The sequence below is a fragment of the Pelmatolapia mariae genome, linkage group LG3_W (genome assembly GCF_036321145.2).
Source record: "Pelmatolapia mariae isolate MD_Pm_ZW linkage group LG3_W, Pm_UMD_F_2, whole genome shotgun sequence".
NCBI lineage: Eukaryota > Metazoa > Chordata > Actinopteri > Cichliformes > Cichlidae > Pelmatolapia > Pelmatolapia mariae.
This window is the reverse complement of record NC_086229.1, coordinates 2,114,575-2,132,512: the sequence shown is the minus strand read 5'-3', so window position 1 is coordinate 2,132,512 and position 17,938 is coordinate 2,114,575. Positions and strand designations below refer to the sequence as shown.

At 41.6% G+C, this 17,938-nt stretch overlaps 1 protein-coding gene and 1 long non-coding RNA gene across 2 annotated transcripts in view; both read left to right on the top strand.

Moving 5' to 3' along the window:
- Positions 1-971: 971 nt before the first annotated feature.
- LOC134615658 (NACHT, LRR and PYD domains-containing protein 12-like) overlaps positions 972-17,938 on the top strand; it is a gene marked incomplete at its 5' end in the record, with an annotated part of 133,462 nt that continues 116,495 nt past the window's right edge. Inside the window, 4 exons of the mRNA XM_063460244.2 lie at positions 972-1,098; positions 1,218-2,646; positions 3,526-4,011; positions 5,107-5,280. Coding sequence (XP_063316314.2) covers positions 972-1,098; positions 1,218-2,646; positions 3,526-4,011; positions 5,107-5,280 — 2,216 coding nt within the window. The remainder of the gene's footprint in view (positions 1,099-1,217; positions 2,647-3,525; positions 4,012-5,106; positions 5,281-17,938) is intronic.
- LOC134624155 (uncharacterized) lies at positions 8,895-12,805 on the top strand. Its single transcript, XR_010093462.1, has 3 exons — positions 8,895-8,996; positions 9,531-9,632; positions 12,765-12,805. It is a non-coding gene; the product is annotated as an uncharacterized LOC134624155 (long non-coding RNA).

Genomic DNA, 17,938 nt, shown 5'->3' with positions numbered 1-17,938 from the left:
GGGCCTTGAATATAAAAGCTGAGAATCTTTAAGCTCTTCTTAACTGAAAAACTGTAACATAAATATGTTTTTGCTGAACAGCAAGTAAAACTGCCCTATTGTCTAAAAGTAAATCCCTGATGCCAATTGCCAGGTTTATATTGTTGATTGTCATTTATTCTTAGAAATATTTACTCATATATCATGTTATCATGTTATATACTCATGTTATCAGGAAATGATCAGACAGCAGAGGGTTTTCAGGAAACACTGTTAAATGTTCAGTTTCTATGCCATATGTTAAAACAAGATCTAGAGTGTGATTAAAGTGGAGTTCTTTTTTTTAATTTTCCAATTAGGGTTGCCAAGGCTAAGAGTCTGGCTTTTAAATGAATAAAACCTCTTAGGGTCTTTGGTTGGTTAATAAGTTGGATTTAAAGAGTTCTGAACCCTACCTTGATGATTTTAACTGCTTGTGTGTATCACAGGTGCTGATTCATTTAAGCAATTCAGGGAGGTCGCTGTGGTCTGCTCTCAGATCCACTAGCCACTGAGCATTGCCACTGAGCATGGGTTGCGTCCTTCTCCCATATGCTCTTCCAGTATTGCTCCATCTCCAGCCTTGGTGGTGCTTTTTCATATTGTTCACCTGCCACTGAGAGTACACCTTGGCTGATTCTGTGGAGAACAGCTGGTTCTTTGTCCTCCCTTTACTCTTTTTGGCCTACTCTTCAAGTGGCTGGCCAATGCTGTGAGTCGTTGCTTGGCAGCTACTTCTTAGGCACCTTCTTTGTTGTGCCTCGTCAATCTCTAGCTGTGAGAGCAGTCCCTTCTTCTAAATGTTGGAAAACTGAGCTACTAGTTGTTCGTCATTGGGTTTAGAGTACAGTCTGACAGGAAAGCTGTGACACTTTTTACATTCATTAATGTTAGCTGGTTAGAGATTATGCTGGAAGATAAGCTGCTCACCTTGGATATGTTTCTGATTCTGCAGACAGTGTATCTCCTCATATTGGGACCAGTCTGCTTCATCAGGAGACTCCTCCTGTCCCCAGTGTGGAGAAAGACCCAGAACCAGAGCTGGACTGCAGACAGCCAGTCAGAGCAGCTGTGTACAAAGTAAGACTGAACATCTGTCTGCTGATGGACTCATTTCTGAAAACTGGACTTCTTGTTGTGTTGTTCAGACATTGAAGAGTTTTCTTTCTCTTTAGTCTCATTGTTTTTCTTTCTTTCAGCAGATGTTGGTCTGCAGGAGTTTTTACGTGAACATAAGATCAGTCTGAGGAGGAGATGTGAACGTGTGACTGAAGGAAGTGATGAAACAGGAAGTAGAACCCTCCTCAACAGGATCTACACTGAGCTCTACATCACAGAGGGACAGAGTGAAGAGGTTCATACCCAACATGAGGTGAGGCAGCTGGAGACAGCTTCCAAGATGGACGCCCTCCATGACGCTCCAATCAGGTGCCAGGACATCTTTAAAGCCTTACCTGACCAACAGAGACCCATCAGAGTGGTTCTGACCAACGGCGTGGCTGGTGGTGGAAAAACCTTCTCAGTGCAGAAGTTCACTCTAGACGGGGCAGAGGGCTTGGAGAACCAACATGTCAGTGTGGTGGTTCTGCTTTCATTCAGGGAGCTGAACCTGATCAGAGATGAGCAGTACAGTCTTCTGGAGCTGCTCCATGTTTTCCATCCAACATTACAGAAGGTCACAGCAGAGAAGCTGGCTGTCTCTCAGCTTTTGTTCATCTTTGACGGCCTGGATGAAAGTAGACTTTCATTGGATTTTACCACCAGGAAGCTGCTGTCTGATGTCACACAGAAGTCATCAGTCAGCCAACTGCTGACAAACCTCATCCAGGGGAATCTGCTTCCCTCAGCTCTCGTCTGGATAACTTCACGACCTGCAGCAGCCAATCAGATCCCTCCTACATGTGTTGACAGGGTAACAGAAGTACGAGGCTTCACTGATGCCCAGAAGGAGGAGTACTTCAGGAGGAGATTCAGTGATGAAGAGCTGTCCAGCAGAATCATCTCCCACATGAAGACATCCAGGAGCCTCCATATCATGTGTGGTATCCCAGTCTTCTGCTGGATCACTGCTACAGTTCTGGAGCACATGTTGACTACAGAGCAGAGAGGAGAGCTGCCCAAGACCCTGACTGACATGTACTCACACTTCCTGCTGGTTCAGACAAAGAGGAAGAAGAACAAGTACCATGAGGGACATGAGACGGGTCCACAGGAGCTGACAGAGGCTGACAGGGAAGTTCTTCTGAAGCTGGGGAGGCTGGCGACTGAACATCTGGAGAAAGGAAACATCATGTTCTACCAAGAAGACCTGGAGCAGTGTGGTCTGGATGTGACAGAGGCCTCGGTGTACTCAGGAGTTTGTACAGAGATCCTCAAAAGAGAGTGTGTGATCTTCCAGAAACCAGTCTACTGCTTTGTTCATCTGAGCATTCAGGAGTTTCTGGCTGCAGTCTACATGTTCCACTGTCAAACCAACAGGAAGACAGAGGTGCTGGAGGACTTCCTGGGATACAATTGTAGTCATTCTGACTTTAATCTTCACTATTACGATTATTCTAATTTAGTCATAGATCGGGGTTGTCACATTAACCCTTTAGAGCCGAGCGTAGCGCCCGCGGTACAATTTGCGTATCTATTTTTAAATCCCTGTATCACTGCAACCACGTAAGCTAGCGCAATAATTTTTTTTGCATATGAAACCTGAGAAGTTGTACTTACATCTTATGCCATCAGCTTGTCCTAGGTCACGGTTTTCTTCCACATATAGCTTTGCAAAAACTGCATAAAAAGCGCTTGCAGCAACAAAAACATAATATTCCAGAAACACGCTTTGCCGATCTGATCAGCTGTTCATAACACTTCCTACGTTGGAATAGACGTCAGCGCGAACTTTCGCATGTCCGCCATTACCTGCCCGAAACCGGAAGTGACGTCATTTTCACGGAAATGTAGTTTTTTTTTACTGTCAGGGCCTCAGAGCCTATACTGGTGTTTTTAAAAGTTATCTTTGACTTTATGACTTTCTGTGTCGTTTCTGGGATGCTTAGAACTCAAATTGCACTGCTGGAAATAGTTTATTTTGATGCATATGCTGCTTTTTTGCAAATTTGCACTATAATATTTATTTTCGTTTTTCCTGCAGTATATAAAAATTGGTGTATTTCAAAAGTAAAACTATGAAGACACTTCAAATAAATTTCCTGTGGTGGGAAACTAGTTTGTGCAGCTTTTTTGTATTTACAGTTTTGAGGGATAAGCCTCTTAAATTTCTCTAACTAGAAATATATGTTAAAAAAACAAAAACGATTTTCAATTTTTTTGTAGTTTATTGCACTTTTTTGCAATTTATGTAATTACTATGCACTTAATGCATACATATTATTAAAATTTGGGCTGTAATGGTTGTATTGATGTATATCAACTTGAAATGCTCCCAAAATTGGCACTACAGCATGTAAAAATATAATATAAGCTCTGGCGGACTTGGTTCTATGGTAGGTCTTAAAGGGTTAAACTATCTTTGGGTGAATCCTCTGTGGATGAGTTTCTAAAGAGAGTCATGGAGAAATCCCTCCAGAGTAAAAATGGCCACATGGACCTGTTTGTTCGCTTCCTTTATGGCCTCTGTTTAGAGTCCAACCAGAGACTCTTAGGAGGTCTGCTGGGTCAGACATGGAACAGTATAGAAACCATCCAGAGAGTCATCATCAACTTGAAGAAGATCAACAATGATGAAATCTCTCCTGACAGAAGCATCAACATTTTCCACTGTCTGATGCAGATGAACGACCTCTCAGTACATCAGGAGATTGAAGAGTTCCTGAGGTCAGAGAACAGATCAAAGTTACTCTGTATGATCCACTGCTCAGCTCTGGCCTTATTGCTGATGATGTCAGAGGAGGTTCTGGATGAGTTGGGCCTGCAGAAGTACAACACATCAGAGCGGGGACGACTGAGACTGATTCCAGCTGTGAGGAACTGCAGAAAGGCTCGGTGAGTCCAGATGTGATCATCAACATCATTAATTAGTGTAGATTAGTAGTTTAGTTCTTCAGATAAGCACAGTAGTAAACAACTCTCATTAGTTTGAGTTTCTCAGATAAAATGATATTTTCCTTTGATCGGGAAATGTTTGTGTGCACTCAGCATGATCCCTCATTGGTAGTCGTACGCTGTGTGTTGTAGACTCACATCTACATGTAGTAGCTGTGTGGTGTCACTAGGGGGCAGTATTTTAAATCTGCTGCTGTTGTTGGTCATTCAGACTTTGCTGTTAGAGAGAAGACAGAAATAAGAATCTATTAAGAGCTTCTTTGTAGTGAAGTGAACTTTAATGTTACAAACAGTGAACAGACAGAACTACAGACACAGAGTTTAGTGGCATAAACATGGTGAGTGAGGATGAAGGTGCTGAGAAAGAATCTGGTTCAGTGTGATTAAAGTGTGATGTACTGATGTGGTGATGTAATGATAAAGAGTGACAGTGTTGTGGTTCAGAGTGAGGTGAACCAGCTGTGCTCTCTGCTGCTGCACTGCTGGACATAGACAGGTAGCATCATTTTGACTTGCTGTCACTTGGATCTGGAGTCATAAACAATGAAGCCCAGAACAGGAATACAAATCTTTCTCTGCCAACTAGCGACACACCAGTAGACTAATGCTTCAGTTAGCTAAAATGTGCCAATCATTTCTTTGTTTAGTTCCCCTGAAATCAGATCTGATATTAACAGCTCTGAGTTAATTCATCATTATTGTCCAGTGATGAGATTTCTGCTCCGGTTGGTAACAGTCATCAGGTTTTTCCTGCGTGTGGACGTGAACAGTCGTACCTGACAGCAGGTGGCAAACAGAGATCATCTTTCCCAGCCAGAACTCTTCACTGAGCTTAACTCATTCAAAATGTTCTGGAGTCAGATTCAAAACAGGAAACAGTCCAAATTTGTGTCTTCAATCTGACTCTGGATCAGATCTCACTGAAAGACTGTGGACATTATGGACATTATTTGTCTTCATGTACATTCAGTCTGTGTTTATAATGCAGATTTTCTGATTTTATAATAACACATTTTATATTTTCTAACATCACAGACTGACTCTGTGTGGACTCTCAGAGACTCACTGTGAAGTTGTGGCCTCAGCTCTGAAGTCCAACCCCTCCCATCTGACAGAGCTGGACTTGAGTGAGAACAAGCTGCAGGATTCAGCAGTGAAGCTTCTGTGTGCTGGACTGAAGAGTCCAAACTGTCGACTGGAAACCCTGAGGTGAGTTCACTCACTGCAGCTGTTGTTGGTTTTTTTTTTTTTTTTTTTTTTTTAAATATATATTTCAGATTGTTGATTGTTTGAAACTTTCTTTTTGGAGTCACGTGGTACGCCCGCCCAAGATGGCAGCATAGGTTGGAGTTGCGCTCTCCACTCCCCCTAAATTTCGTTAAAAATAAGTTGGAGCCGGTCATTTGTCTTACTTTGGGTCTGCCCTGGCAAATTCTGTGGAAGGAGTCAGAAGAGTCATTACTTTACACGCAACGACCCGACTATGCCGCGAGGGAAAACACACAACACTCAGGCTACTTCGCTAACTACTATGGCGGAGGCACCTGATGGTGCGGATGCTAGGTGCTCCTCCCAAGATGGCCAAGCTGACTTCTATAAGATCTCTGCTTGAGCAGGTAGCGCAAGACATAACGGCGGTGAAAGGTGGAATTGAGTCTCTCAAGGAAGCCGTGAATAGCCTAGGTGCGAGGGTGGACGAAACAGAGATAAGAATCTCTCGTTTGGAGGACGAAGAGAATAAAGCAAGCTCAATAAGTAAGAACTTGAAGATACAGAACCAGCGGCTGCAGGAAAAGGTAACGGCGCTCGAGGGTTTCTCACGGCGCCAGAATATTAGAATATCGGGTATTATAGAAGGAACCGATGGCCATAATCTTGAGGACTGCGTGAAGAATTTGTTGTCTGAGGCTCTGGACATTGAGATGGGAGATTACTACGAAATAGATAGAATCCATCGGGTGGGGCCAGCACCTCCGATGCCAGCTGCGGATTCCAGACCGAGACACGTTATCGTTCGCTTCCTACGGGATAAAGCCAAGATGTCCGTACTGGCGGCCGCCAGAAAAAAGAAGCAGATCATTTGGAAAGGCATGAGAGTCCGTTTTTTCCAGGATTATGCGCAGGAGGTACAAGAAAAACACCGGAAGTTTGACGAGGTACGTCGTCTGCTGCAACAGCGCAATATTGACTATTCCCTTCGCTTTCCGGCTGTTATGACTTTTTCAGTGGATAACCAGCATCATCAGTTTTCCAACCCAGCAGAGGCTAAGCACTTTCTGAGCGGGCTGGATTCAGCGAACATTCCGGGTGATGTAGACTAAGAGGATTTCTAAGTTAAGGGGCAGTTTACTTCTGTGGTTTATTCCTGGATTGGGGTTTCGTTACAGCTTTCGACCTTTCGGTTGAGATTCTTTTTTGTTTTGTTTTTTTTTGGGGGGGGAGAGCGTGAGGAGGGACGCCATTCTGGGATTTTTGAGTGCTACGGACCAACGATTTCATGATTTTTTTTTCTCTTTCTCTCTTTTTTTTTTTTTTCTCCTTGTTCTTAACTGTGTTTGGTTTTGTTGTTCCTTTTGATGTTATGGTGCCAATTGTACTGTATAGACCTATTTTTTGGACCACTGGGTTGTTTCATGTAACTGGCTTTAAGATTTGTTATATGGGTATACTCGATTTTCTTCTGGATAAGTCTGTACAATAACTTGGCTCGCGTGGTGTTATGGAGTTATGTAAAATAGTGTCGTGGAATATAGCAGGTTGTCATAATGTTATTAAAAGGAAGAAAATCCTCACATACTTGAAGCAGAAAAAGACAGACATAGCCCTGATTCAGGAGACCTATCTCGATGAGGCGGAATCATTAAAGCTTAAAAGAGATTGGGTGGCTCAAATCTATTTTAGTGCATTTTCTGCTAGAAAAAGAGGGGTGGTCATATTGATCAGAAGAAACTTGGATTTTCAGGTTTTTAAGCAGATCAGGAGGGTAGATGGGTGATTTTGGATGCATGTTTACAGGGGCGGAAAATGACATTGGTCAGCATATATGCTCCCAATTCTCCTCAGCCACAGTTTTTTCATGAAGTCTGTAACATTGTGCGGACTATAGGTAATACAAATATCGTAATTGGGGGAGATTTTAACCGGGTCAGGGATGTATTGTTGGACAAATCCTCCCGTACTGGATTAAGTAAGGACCCAGTAAATGCTGCGGTGGACGTGTTGTCAGAGGAACTGAGCCTGGTAGATATATGGAGACTTCTTCATCCTCAAGAAAGAGAATATACTTTTTTTTTGCATCCTCACTCAACTTACTCCAGGATAGACTATTTCTTGGTGTCTCGTTCTCTGGTGAGTCAAACTATTGGGTCCTCTATTGGTAATATTGCTGTAACGGATCATGCTCCCATTGACCTTGTTCTTTCTGGTAATGATAATATTAAACCGTCACCTAGGTGGCGTCTGAATAACTCACTATTGAAGAATAAAGGTCACTGTGAATGTATAAGGGAAATGATAAAGGAGTTTTGGTTGCACAATGAGGGCTCTATTGACGATGTTGGAATGACCTGGGATGCTTTTAAGGCCTACTTGAGGGGGCGCCTCATCCAGTATTGCTCCTTGATTAAAAACGCTGAGAGGGACAAGCTGATGAAGCTGGAACAGGATATCAAGGAGCTTGAAAAACAACACATGCTGCACCCAGAGAGGGAATTATGGAACAAATTAATTAAATTTAAATTTGAGATGAATAGTATACTGGAGAAAAAAGCAGAATATGCAACGTTTTGTTTAAATCAAAAGTATTTTGAACAAGGGGAGAGAACAGGTAAAATGTTGGCACACAGGGTTAAGCAGATAAAATCTAGCAACCTTATACCATCTATTTTTGTTCCTAGTAATAATAATAAGTTGACCACCAGTAAAAAAGAAATTAATGACGCCTTTACTAAATTCTATCAGGAGCTTTACACCTCCAATGGATTGGTGGAGGATCAGAGGCTGTCAGATTTCTTTTCTTCTATTAAAATTCCCAGCCTGTCTAAAGACCAAAGAACTGTATTAGAAGGTAAGATTACACTAATTGAAGTTAAGCAGGCAATTGGCAGTCTTAGATTGGGCAAATCTCCAGGCAATGATGGATTTCCATCAGATTTTTATAAGGTGTTTGTGGGCGAATTAGCTCCAAGACTACTGTCGATATATAAAGATGCATTTCAAAGAGGGAGACTACCATTTAGTATGCGATTGGCAGTGATCACATTATTACATAAAAAAGGGAAAGACCCACAGCATTGTGGGAATTACCGCCCAATTTCATTAATTAATGTGGACGAAAAGATTATTTCCAAGATACTAGCTTTTAGGCTTGAGAAAGTTCTTCCTTGTTTGGTTCATAGGGATCAGGTCGGTTTTGTGAAAAACAGAAGTTCTGCAGATAATTTACGTAGGTTATTGCATATATTCTGGAAGAGCAGGACTAATTTAGACCCTGTCGTCGCGTTCTCCTTAGATGCAGAGAAGGCCTTCGATAAAGTTTAGTATCCCTTTCTGTTTTATACGTTGAAGCAGGCACGTGCAGAGGGGGGGGGGCGGAGGGTGCTTGAGCACCTGCCCCTTTCCTCCAGGATGCCTCAAGTGCCCCTTTCTTGAAGGGTTTTTTTTTTTTTTTTATGTTTATGTGCGTATGGAGCCCTGTCTTTGCCCCTCAACAATAAAATGTAACTATTAATCTCAATTTTGCTAAATAATCTGGCTTGCATCAGTCACATGACTACCATTGACCAATGGTCGCCATTGAGGGCAGAGCACGCTCGTTACGAGCCGGGTACGAGCTTGCAAAGTGCACGCGCATTTTCTGCAAGCTGGTTGGTGCGGAGCTGGACGAGGCAAATTAATTGGAAGGTGCTGCTGACTGCAACAAAACAGTAAGTAGGATGTACAGCGCACACTATAGTCTATAGCAACAAATAAATTGAAATAAATGAGCGTGCTGTTTGTGCAACAGCGCGACAAACATTACATGTCCTTTTATGAACTGCACAAGTAGTGGTGGTCATTAACTGCTAGCTAACTGGGTAAGGGTGTTACAAGGGGGCCTGTAGCTCTGTCCACAGTTTTAGGGAACATGTTTTGTTTTAAAGTAAGTTACAGGACTTTTCCCTTCTTTTCTGGAGGGCTTTTATTTCACTAAAAACGATCTAATATGGATATCCACATAATTATGGATTATTATATTTATGATATTCACCCCCCCCCTCCCCCCACTGTTTTTAAAGAAAATATATTAAGTAACAGATGATATTAAGTTTATATATCAAATTAGATAAAATGCTGATTTTACAGCAGTAAAATTATTGTATCTCTACAGTTTAAACATTAAATAAGCACAGCATGTGTGTGTGTGTTTTATGTGTATAGATTTTTAAAAATTATTACTAATAATATAACAAATATTCCAGAAATGCCTCGTAAGGAGAGGAGGAAGAAACGGCTACAAAAGGAGCTGTGTGAGGCTGCTAAAGGCAGTGGATCCCTCACCAGCTGGATTAAAAAGAGCACAGGTAACAATAACACATGTACCAGTTGTTGCATTGTAGAGGTATTCATTATATTAACAGTAATTAAAACAGTTGCAATGTTTTGGTTCTATAACATTTTCTATCATGACTTTATCATGGACTAGGTGCAAAAGTTGTTAAGTGTAGATAATTAAGTAATAGATTAATGAGATATAAAATTGTGTGTTGTTCTCAGATAAACAGCAAGTGGAGGGTGATAGTTCAGATGAGGAGATGGAAGGAGGAAGCGAGGCAAAGACTGAGTCACAGGCAGAGCCTAGAGAGAATGTAGAGGAAAGGACAAGCCAGGAGAAAGAGACTGGAGTGAGAAAGTCAGAGAGTGAGTCAGAGCCCAGAGAGGAGGAGAGTGAAGCTAGTGAAGCCATAGAGAGGACATTCTCAAACCTACTTGGACTTGCACACCCAACTGATCCTGCCCATGTCATGCAATTCCACATACAATATGATCAGGCCTTTATTCAAATGTGTGATAATATTGGACCCTGCCAACCAGTACTGTCATCATATCCAAAGAATGAAGAGGGACGATCATTTCAAAAGAAGTTGTGTGAGAAAAATCCATGGCTAGAGTATTCTCCAACTGCTGATGCCATGTTTTGTTTCAGCTGCCGTCTTTTCTTAAATGATGAAAAGTATACAAGTCGCAAAACCTGGAAAACGGAAGGGTTCAGTCGGTGGAGAACGGCTCTAGAAAAGATTAAAGAGCACAGTGCATCAGAGTCTCACATGTGTGGTATGGTGAGGTGGAACTCATTTAAAAAAAAAACCTTGGAGGCAGCTTTTGAAGTAGCTGACCAAGTGTCACAAGCTGCAAAAGACAAAGAAAGAGAGAGAAACAGAGAAATTTTGTCTCGTTTGATAGACATCACTCTTTACCTGGCAAGACAGGGTATGCCTTTCAGGGGAGATGATGAGACCTTGTCTAGCCAAAATCGAGGGAATTTTTTAGAGTTAGTTGAGTTGTTCAGCAAGTATGACAGCGTAATTAAATTACACCTTGATGCCATAAAAGAGCGACAGGGACCTGGAAAAAGACCTCTCGTCTCGCTCCTCTCAAACAGAAGTCAGAACGACATAATTAAAGCTTTGGCCACATCAGTAAGACGTGTCATCCAAGCAGAAATTCAAGAATGTGAAACCTTTTCTATCATGATGGATGAAACCACAGATGTGTCGCACACAGAGCAGGTTTCCTTTGTTGTCCGATATGTGCACAACATGGAAATCAAGGAGCGCTTCCTTCAGGTGTGTAATGTGGAGTCAACAACTGGAGATGCTCTTGAAAAGCTAGTAATAGCTCTACTGAAAGAAAATAATCTGAAGATTGACAACATCCGGGGTCAAGGTTATGATGGGGCTGCAAACATGAGCGGACGCTTTAAGGGACTTCAGTCAAAAATACAAAAAAAAAAATCCAAAGGCCTTATTTGTCCACTGTCAGGCACATTGCCTTAATCTGGTTTTAGTAGAGAGCGCAAAGTCAAACATGTGTTTTGTCAGCTTTTTCAACCTAATCGAAAAGCTTTACACTTTTGTGGCCAATTCATCTAAACGACACTCTGCATTTATTAAAATGCAGGAGAAGTTGTACCCTGAGCAGCGCCCACTGGAGCTGCAGAAGCTGTCAGACACTAGGTGGGCCTGCAGAGAAGCTAACCTTAAAACAATGAGGAAGATCCTTCCAGCTGTCATGCAGTTTCTGGAGGAAATACTACAGCAAGATCCTCCAGACTCTTCAGCAGGTGATGCAATGATCCTTCTGAAAAGCATCAATTTTGAATTCACCCTGTGTCTGGAGATCACCTGTCCCATCTTCCAAGTGACTGCTACTGCATCTGATGCATTGCAGAAGAAAGACATTGACCTGGCTGCAGCATACAAGATTGTTGATGATGTTTTGTAGAGCCTGGACCACACCAGAACAGAGGAAGAGTTTGAAAAAATTTATGAACAGGCTAGAGAGAAGGCTGCATCAGTGGGTCTGGACCCCCCATCTGAGGTCCCGGGACAAGCTCGGAGGAGGAAAGTGCCATGAAAAGTTTAAGTTTGCTGCCACAACAGCTACTGCTGATGACTATGCTTTCACAACTCCCCAAGAATACTACCGTGTTAAAGTGTTCTATGTTTTTGTTGACACAATGACACAGGAGCTTCTGAGACGCTTTAAAGGAGGAGATAATTCCACATGGGAAATCTTGAATGCCTTACATACCCTGACAGTCCCAGAGAACTGGAAAATAATCTCAACAAAGGCACTCCAAGCTGTGAAGAAACTCTGCCAGTTCTATGACATTGAGGAGGAATACAAATTACAGACAGAACTTAAGGTCTTTCATGCTTCATACACATGCCCCCCACCAGTTAGTGTGGCATCCATTCTTTCGTTGGTCAAAGAAAACAATGCACATCTGATCTTCCCCAACATGACTGAGCTGCTGAAGACATGGAACACTCCCAGTGTCCACAGCAACTGTGGAGCGTTCTTTCTCAAAACTAAAACTAGTTAAAAACAAACTTCGCACCCTTTGCTCAGAGGAGAGGTTGTCAGACCTTCTTTTATTGGCAGTTGAGAAGTATGTTCCAGTCAACCACAGTGATGTCATTGACATTTTTTGGGACATGGCAAACAGAAAGTTACTGTTATAATTTGGGACAGGACAAGAAGAGCATCTTATTCCTTCCTGCTCTTTCCAAAACATACCCTGTGTTGTTTTTGTTTTCTGATTAATAAAATGTTTGATTTATACTCCTATTGTTTTTTTTTTTTTTACTGTATTTTAATATTTGAAAGAAAGAAAGACAGAAGATTTTACAGTTCTAGAATCTAATCCCTCCCATGTAAAGTTGATGCTGTGATGTTTTGTGCTCTTTGATGTTTAAAAGGTGCTAACAGGACACACACACACTGTCTGTATAGATTTATTTTTAATAAATTCTCACCCTACCATGACCCCTGTCTTTTGTACTATTAATATCCTGGTTTCAGTTTATTTCCCAGATTTTTTAAATCTGTTGCCTTATGGTTCCAAGCGCTGTCACCAATCTTTTTACATTTTATTTTTATCTCAAAGCATTTGTTTAATCAGCTACCCATGGACTTTTTAATGTCTACAGTCTCAAAACAACACAGCCCTGCCCTCCAGCACTATCAGCAGAAGGAACAGCAGTAATCCCTCAACAGCAACATTGTACGCCATCAGGTAAAACAAAGGCTACATTTGCTTTGCATTGTCCCCACCTGATGTCAGTCATATAGTATGATGCAATTCCATATTAGATTCGCCATGAATGTGAGTTGTTGTTATTCAGCCTGTGCTATCTGCCCCTTTTTTAACTTTGAGCACCCGCCCATTTAAACGTCTCTGCACGGCCCTGCGTTGAAGAGATTCGGTTTTGGTCCCATTTTTAGGCAGTGGATTCAGGTGGTATACACAGATCCAATGGCTACAGTTACTACCAATGGGATAATGTCACCCTCCTTTTCGTTAAGTCGGGGTACTAGACAAGGCTCACCTTTATCACCACTCATTTTCGCCCTGTTTTTGGAGCCTTTGGCTATTGCATTACGTGAATGCAAGCAAATCAGAGGGGTGGATATGGGTCAAGAAGAACATAAAACCTTTTTGTATGCAGATGACATTTTAATTCAATTCAATTCAATTCAATTTTATTTATATAGCGCCAAATCACAGCAAAAGTCGCCTCAAGGCGCTTTATATTGTACAGTAGATAGCACAATAATAAATACAGAGAAAAACCCAACAATCATATGACCCCCTATGAGCAAGCACTTTGGCGACAGTGGGAAGGAAAAACTCCCTTTTAACAGGAAGAAACCTCCGGCAGAACCAGGCTCAGGGAGGGGCGGCCATCTGCTGCGACCGGTTGGGGTGAAAGAAGGAAAACAGGATGAAAGACATGCTGTGGAAGAGAGACAGAGATTAATAACAGATAGGATTTGATGCAGAGAGGTCTATTAACACATAGCGAGTGAGAAAGGTGACTGGAAAGGAAAAACTCCATGCATCATGGGAATCCCCGGCAGCCTACGTCTATTGCAGCATAACTAAGGGAGGATTCAGGGTCACCTGGTCCAGCCCTAACTATATGCTTTAGCAAAAAGGAAAGTTTTAATCTTGAAAGTAGAGATAGTGTCTGTCTCCCGAATCCAAACTGGAAGCTGGTTCCACAGAAGAGGGGCCTGAAAACTGAAGGCTCTCCCTCCCATTCTACTTTTAAATACTCTAGGGACAGCAAGTAGGCCTGTAGAGCGAGAGCGAAGTGCTCTAATAGGGTGATATGGCACTACAAGGTCATTAAGATAAGATGGGGCCTGATTATTTAAGACCTTGTATGTGAGGAGCAGGATTTTGAATTCAATTCTGGATTTAACAGGAAGCCAATGAAGGGAAGCCAAAACAGGAGAAATATGCTCTCTCTTTCTAGTCCCTGTCAGTAGTCTTGCTGCAGCATTTTGGATCAGCTGAAGGCTTTTCAGCGAGTTTTTAGGACATCCTGATAATAAAGAATTACAGTAGTCCAGCCTGGAAGTAATAAATGCATGAACTAGTTTTTCAGCGTCATTCTGAGACAGGATATTTCTAATTTTAGAGATGTTGCGCAAATGGAAGAAAGCAGTCTTACATATTTGTTTAATATGTGCGTTGAAGGACATGTCCTGGTCAAAAATGACTCCAAGGTTCCTCACAGTGTTACTGGAGGCCAAGGTAATGCCATCCAGAGTAAGAATCTGCTTAGATACCATATTTCTAAGATTTTCAGGGCCGAGTACAATAACCTCAGTTTTATCTGAATTAAGAAGCAGAAAGTTAGCGGCCATCCAGGTCTTTATGTCTTTAAGACATTCCTGCAGTTTAACTAATTGGTGTGTGTTACCTGGCTTCATGGATAGATAGAGCTGCGTGTCATCTGCATAGCAGTGAAAATTTATGCTATGTCTTCTAATGATGCTGCCTAGGGGAAGCATGTATAATGTAAATAGAATTGGTCCTAGCACTGAACCCTGTGGAACTCCATAATTGACCTTAGTGTGTGAAGAGGACTCTCCATTTACTTGAACAAATTGGAGTCTATTGGATAGATATGATACAAACCACTGCAGTGCAGTACCTGTAATACCTACAGCATGTTCTAATCGCTCTAATAGGATATTATGATCAACAGTATCAAACGCAGCACTAAGGTCTAGCAGGACAAGCACAGAGATGAGTCCACTGTCAGAGGCCATAAGAAGATCATTTGTAACCTTCACTAAAGCTGTTTCTGTGCTGTGATGAGCTCTGAAACCTGACTGAAACTCTTCAAATAAGCCATTCCTCTGCAGATGATCTGTTAGCTGTTTGACAACTACTCTTTCAAGGATTTTTGATATGAAAGGAAGGTTGGAGATTGGCCTATAATTAGCTAAGACAGTTGGGTCTAGAGATGGCTTTTTAAGTAAAGGTTTAACTACAGCCACCTTGAAGGCCTGTGGTACATAGCCGATTATTAGAGATAGGTTGATCATATTTAAGATTGAAGAATTAATTAATGGCAGGACTTCTTTGAGCAATTTTGTAGGAATGGGGTCTAAAAGACACGTTGATGGTTTGGAGGAATTAATTATAGAAGTTAACTCAGAAAGATCAATTGGAGAAAAAGAGTCTAACTTAACATCGATGGTACTAAAAGTATCTGTAGATAATATTTCATCTGTGGGATGATTATTGGTAATTTTTTCTCTAATGATAAAAATTTTATTTGTGAAGAAGTTCATGAAGTCATTACTAGTTAATGTTAAAGGGATGGTTGGCTCAGTAGAGCTCTGACTTTTTGTCAGCCTGGGTACAGTGCTGAAGAGAAACCTGGGGTTGTTCTTATTTTCTTCAATCAGTGACGAATAGTAAGATGTTCTGGCTTTGCGGAGGGCTTTCTTATAAAGCAACAAACTATTTCTCCAGGCTAAATGATGATCCTCTAAATTTGTGACACGCCATTTCCTCTCCAGCTTACGAGTAATCTGCTTTAGGCTACGTGTTTGAGAATTATACCACGGAGTCAGGTACTTCTGATTTGAGACCTTAGTTTTCACAGGAGCTACAGTATCCAGAGTTGTACGTAGTGAGGAGGTAAAATTATTAACAAGATAATCGACTTCTGTTGGAGTAGCGTTCAGATAGCTGCTCTGCTCTGTGTTGGTACAGGGCATTGAAGATGATAACAGTGGGTGGATTATATTCTTATACTTAGTTACAGCACTTTCAGAAAGACATCTACTTTGATAAAGTCTACTCTCCACTGCTGTGCAATCAATTATTGTAAATGTAAATGTTATCAGGAAATGATCAGACAGGAGAGGGTTTTCAGGAAACACTGTTAAATGTTCAGTTTCTATGCCATATGTTAACACAAGATCTAGAGTGTGATTAAAGTGGTGGGTGGGTTCTTTTACATTTTGAGAGAAGCCAATTGAGTCTAATAACAAATTAAATGCGATGTTGAGGCTGTCATTTTTAGCACGAGGCTAAGCATCAGGCTTTCAAATGAATTAAAAGTCTGTCTGGGTCTTTCGTTAATTAATAGACTGGTGTGAAAAATTGCTGCCACACCGCCCCCTCGGCCTGTGCTTCGAGATTTCTGGTAGTTAGAATGACTCGGGGGTGTTGATTCATTTAAACTAACATACTCATCCTGCTGCAACCAGGTTTCTGTAAGGCAGAGTAAATCGATTTGTTGATCAATTATTAAATCATGTACTAACAGAGACTTGGAGGAGAGAGACCTAATATTTAATAATCCACATTTCACTGTTTTACTCTTTGGTTCAGATGTGGATACTGTATTGTTCTTTCTTTGTGATTTTTTATGTTTAAGTTGTTTGTTGCTGGTTTTTAGTTTGTTTTTTGTCTGTTTGGGAGCTGACACAGTCTCAATGGAGATGGGTTTTTGGGGGGGTAGCAGGAGGAGAGAAGCTGCAGAGAGGCGTGTAAGACTTCAACTCTGCTTCCTGGTCCCAACTCTGGATAGTCATATTTTGGGGGGTTTAATAAATTGGTCCATATTTCTAGAAATGAGAGCTGCTCCATCCAAAGTGGGATGGATGCCGTCTCTCCTAACAAGACCAGGTTTCCTCCAGAAGGTTTGCCAATTATCTATGAAGCCCACATCGTTTCTGGGACACCACTTTTACTGATCTCAAGTAACCCAGAACAGGCCGTTCCTGCAATTTCCTCAATTATTGATTCCTTTTCTGTAATCTCTGGCTACACCATAAATTGGTCTAAGTCGGAAGTTATGCCCATTTCTAAATTGTGTCCTCCAGTTATGAGGAGCTCATGGCAGTTCAAGTGGGTGCCCGAGGGTTTGACTTACTTGGGGATTAAACTGACCCCTGGTTTAGACAACATAATGCAAGTAAATATTTCCCCAGTGATTCAAAACATTCGTCCGCTGTTGCAGAATTGGGTTAAGATAAATCTGTCCCTTTTGGGCAGAATTAATTTGGTAAAGATGCTTGTTGCCCCTAAACTTCAGTACCTTCTTTACATGTTACCGATAGCAGTCCCACATAATTTGTTAAAGCTTTATAATACATGTGTGGAGGGTTTTGTGTGGGCAGGCAAAAAGCCATCTTTTAATCGGTCCAAATTATATGCTGCAAAAGATAATGGCGGGTTGGCATTGTCCAAGATGGTTTGGTATCACTAAGCTTTCTCCCTCTCTCAGTTAGTTAAGATACATCATTCCCTTACAGAGAAGCCTTTATGGGTTGCGATTGAGGAAAGTCTTGTGGCTCCTTCGTCTTTAGAGGCCTTCCTCACTCAGAAGGGAAGACCAGTACCGTTTAAAGATCCTGTATTGGCTTTCATGCAAGAGACCTGGTGTAGAGTTCACCAATATATCAACGTTAGCCCTTATCTAACCTCTAGAGCCTCTATCTGGTATAATAAGAAAATATTAATTGGTAAGAAACCAGTCTGGTGGGAGGCTTGGCCTAGGACAGGTATCAATCAGGTGGGGGATTTATTTGGGCAGACTGGTATGAAATCGTTTGCAGAAATCAGACGAGAATTTAATCTGGATCCAAGGGAAATTTGGAGTTTTTTTTCAAATAAGACACTGTATTAAAACCATTTTGAATAATAACCCAGACCCGCCATCTAGTATTCAGGAGATGTTTGCAGCTCCTGGCATTAATAGAATCAGGGCATCCAAATTTTATGGGATTTTCAGAGAGGCGCACTCTCCCAATTTGGGGGGATTGGGGCAGTGTTGGGAGAAGGATCTGG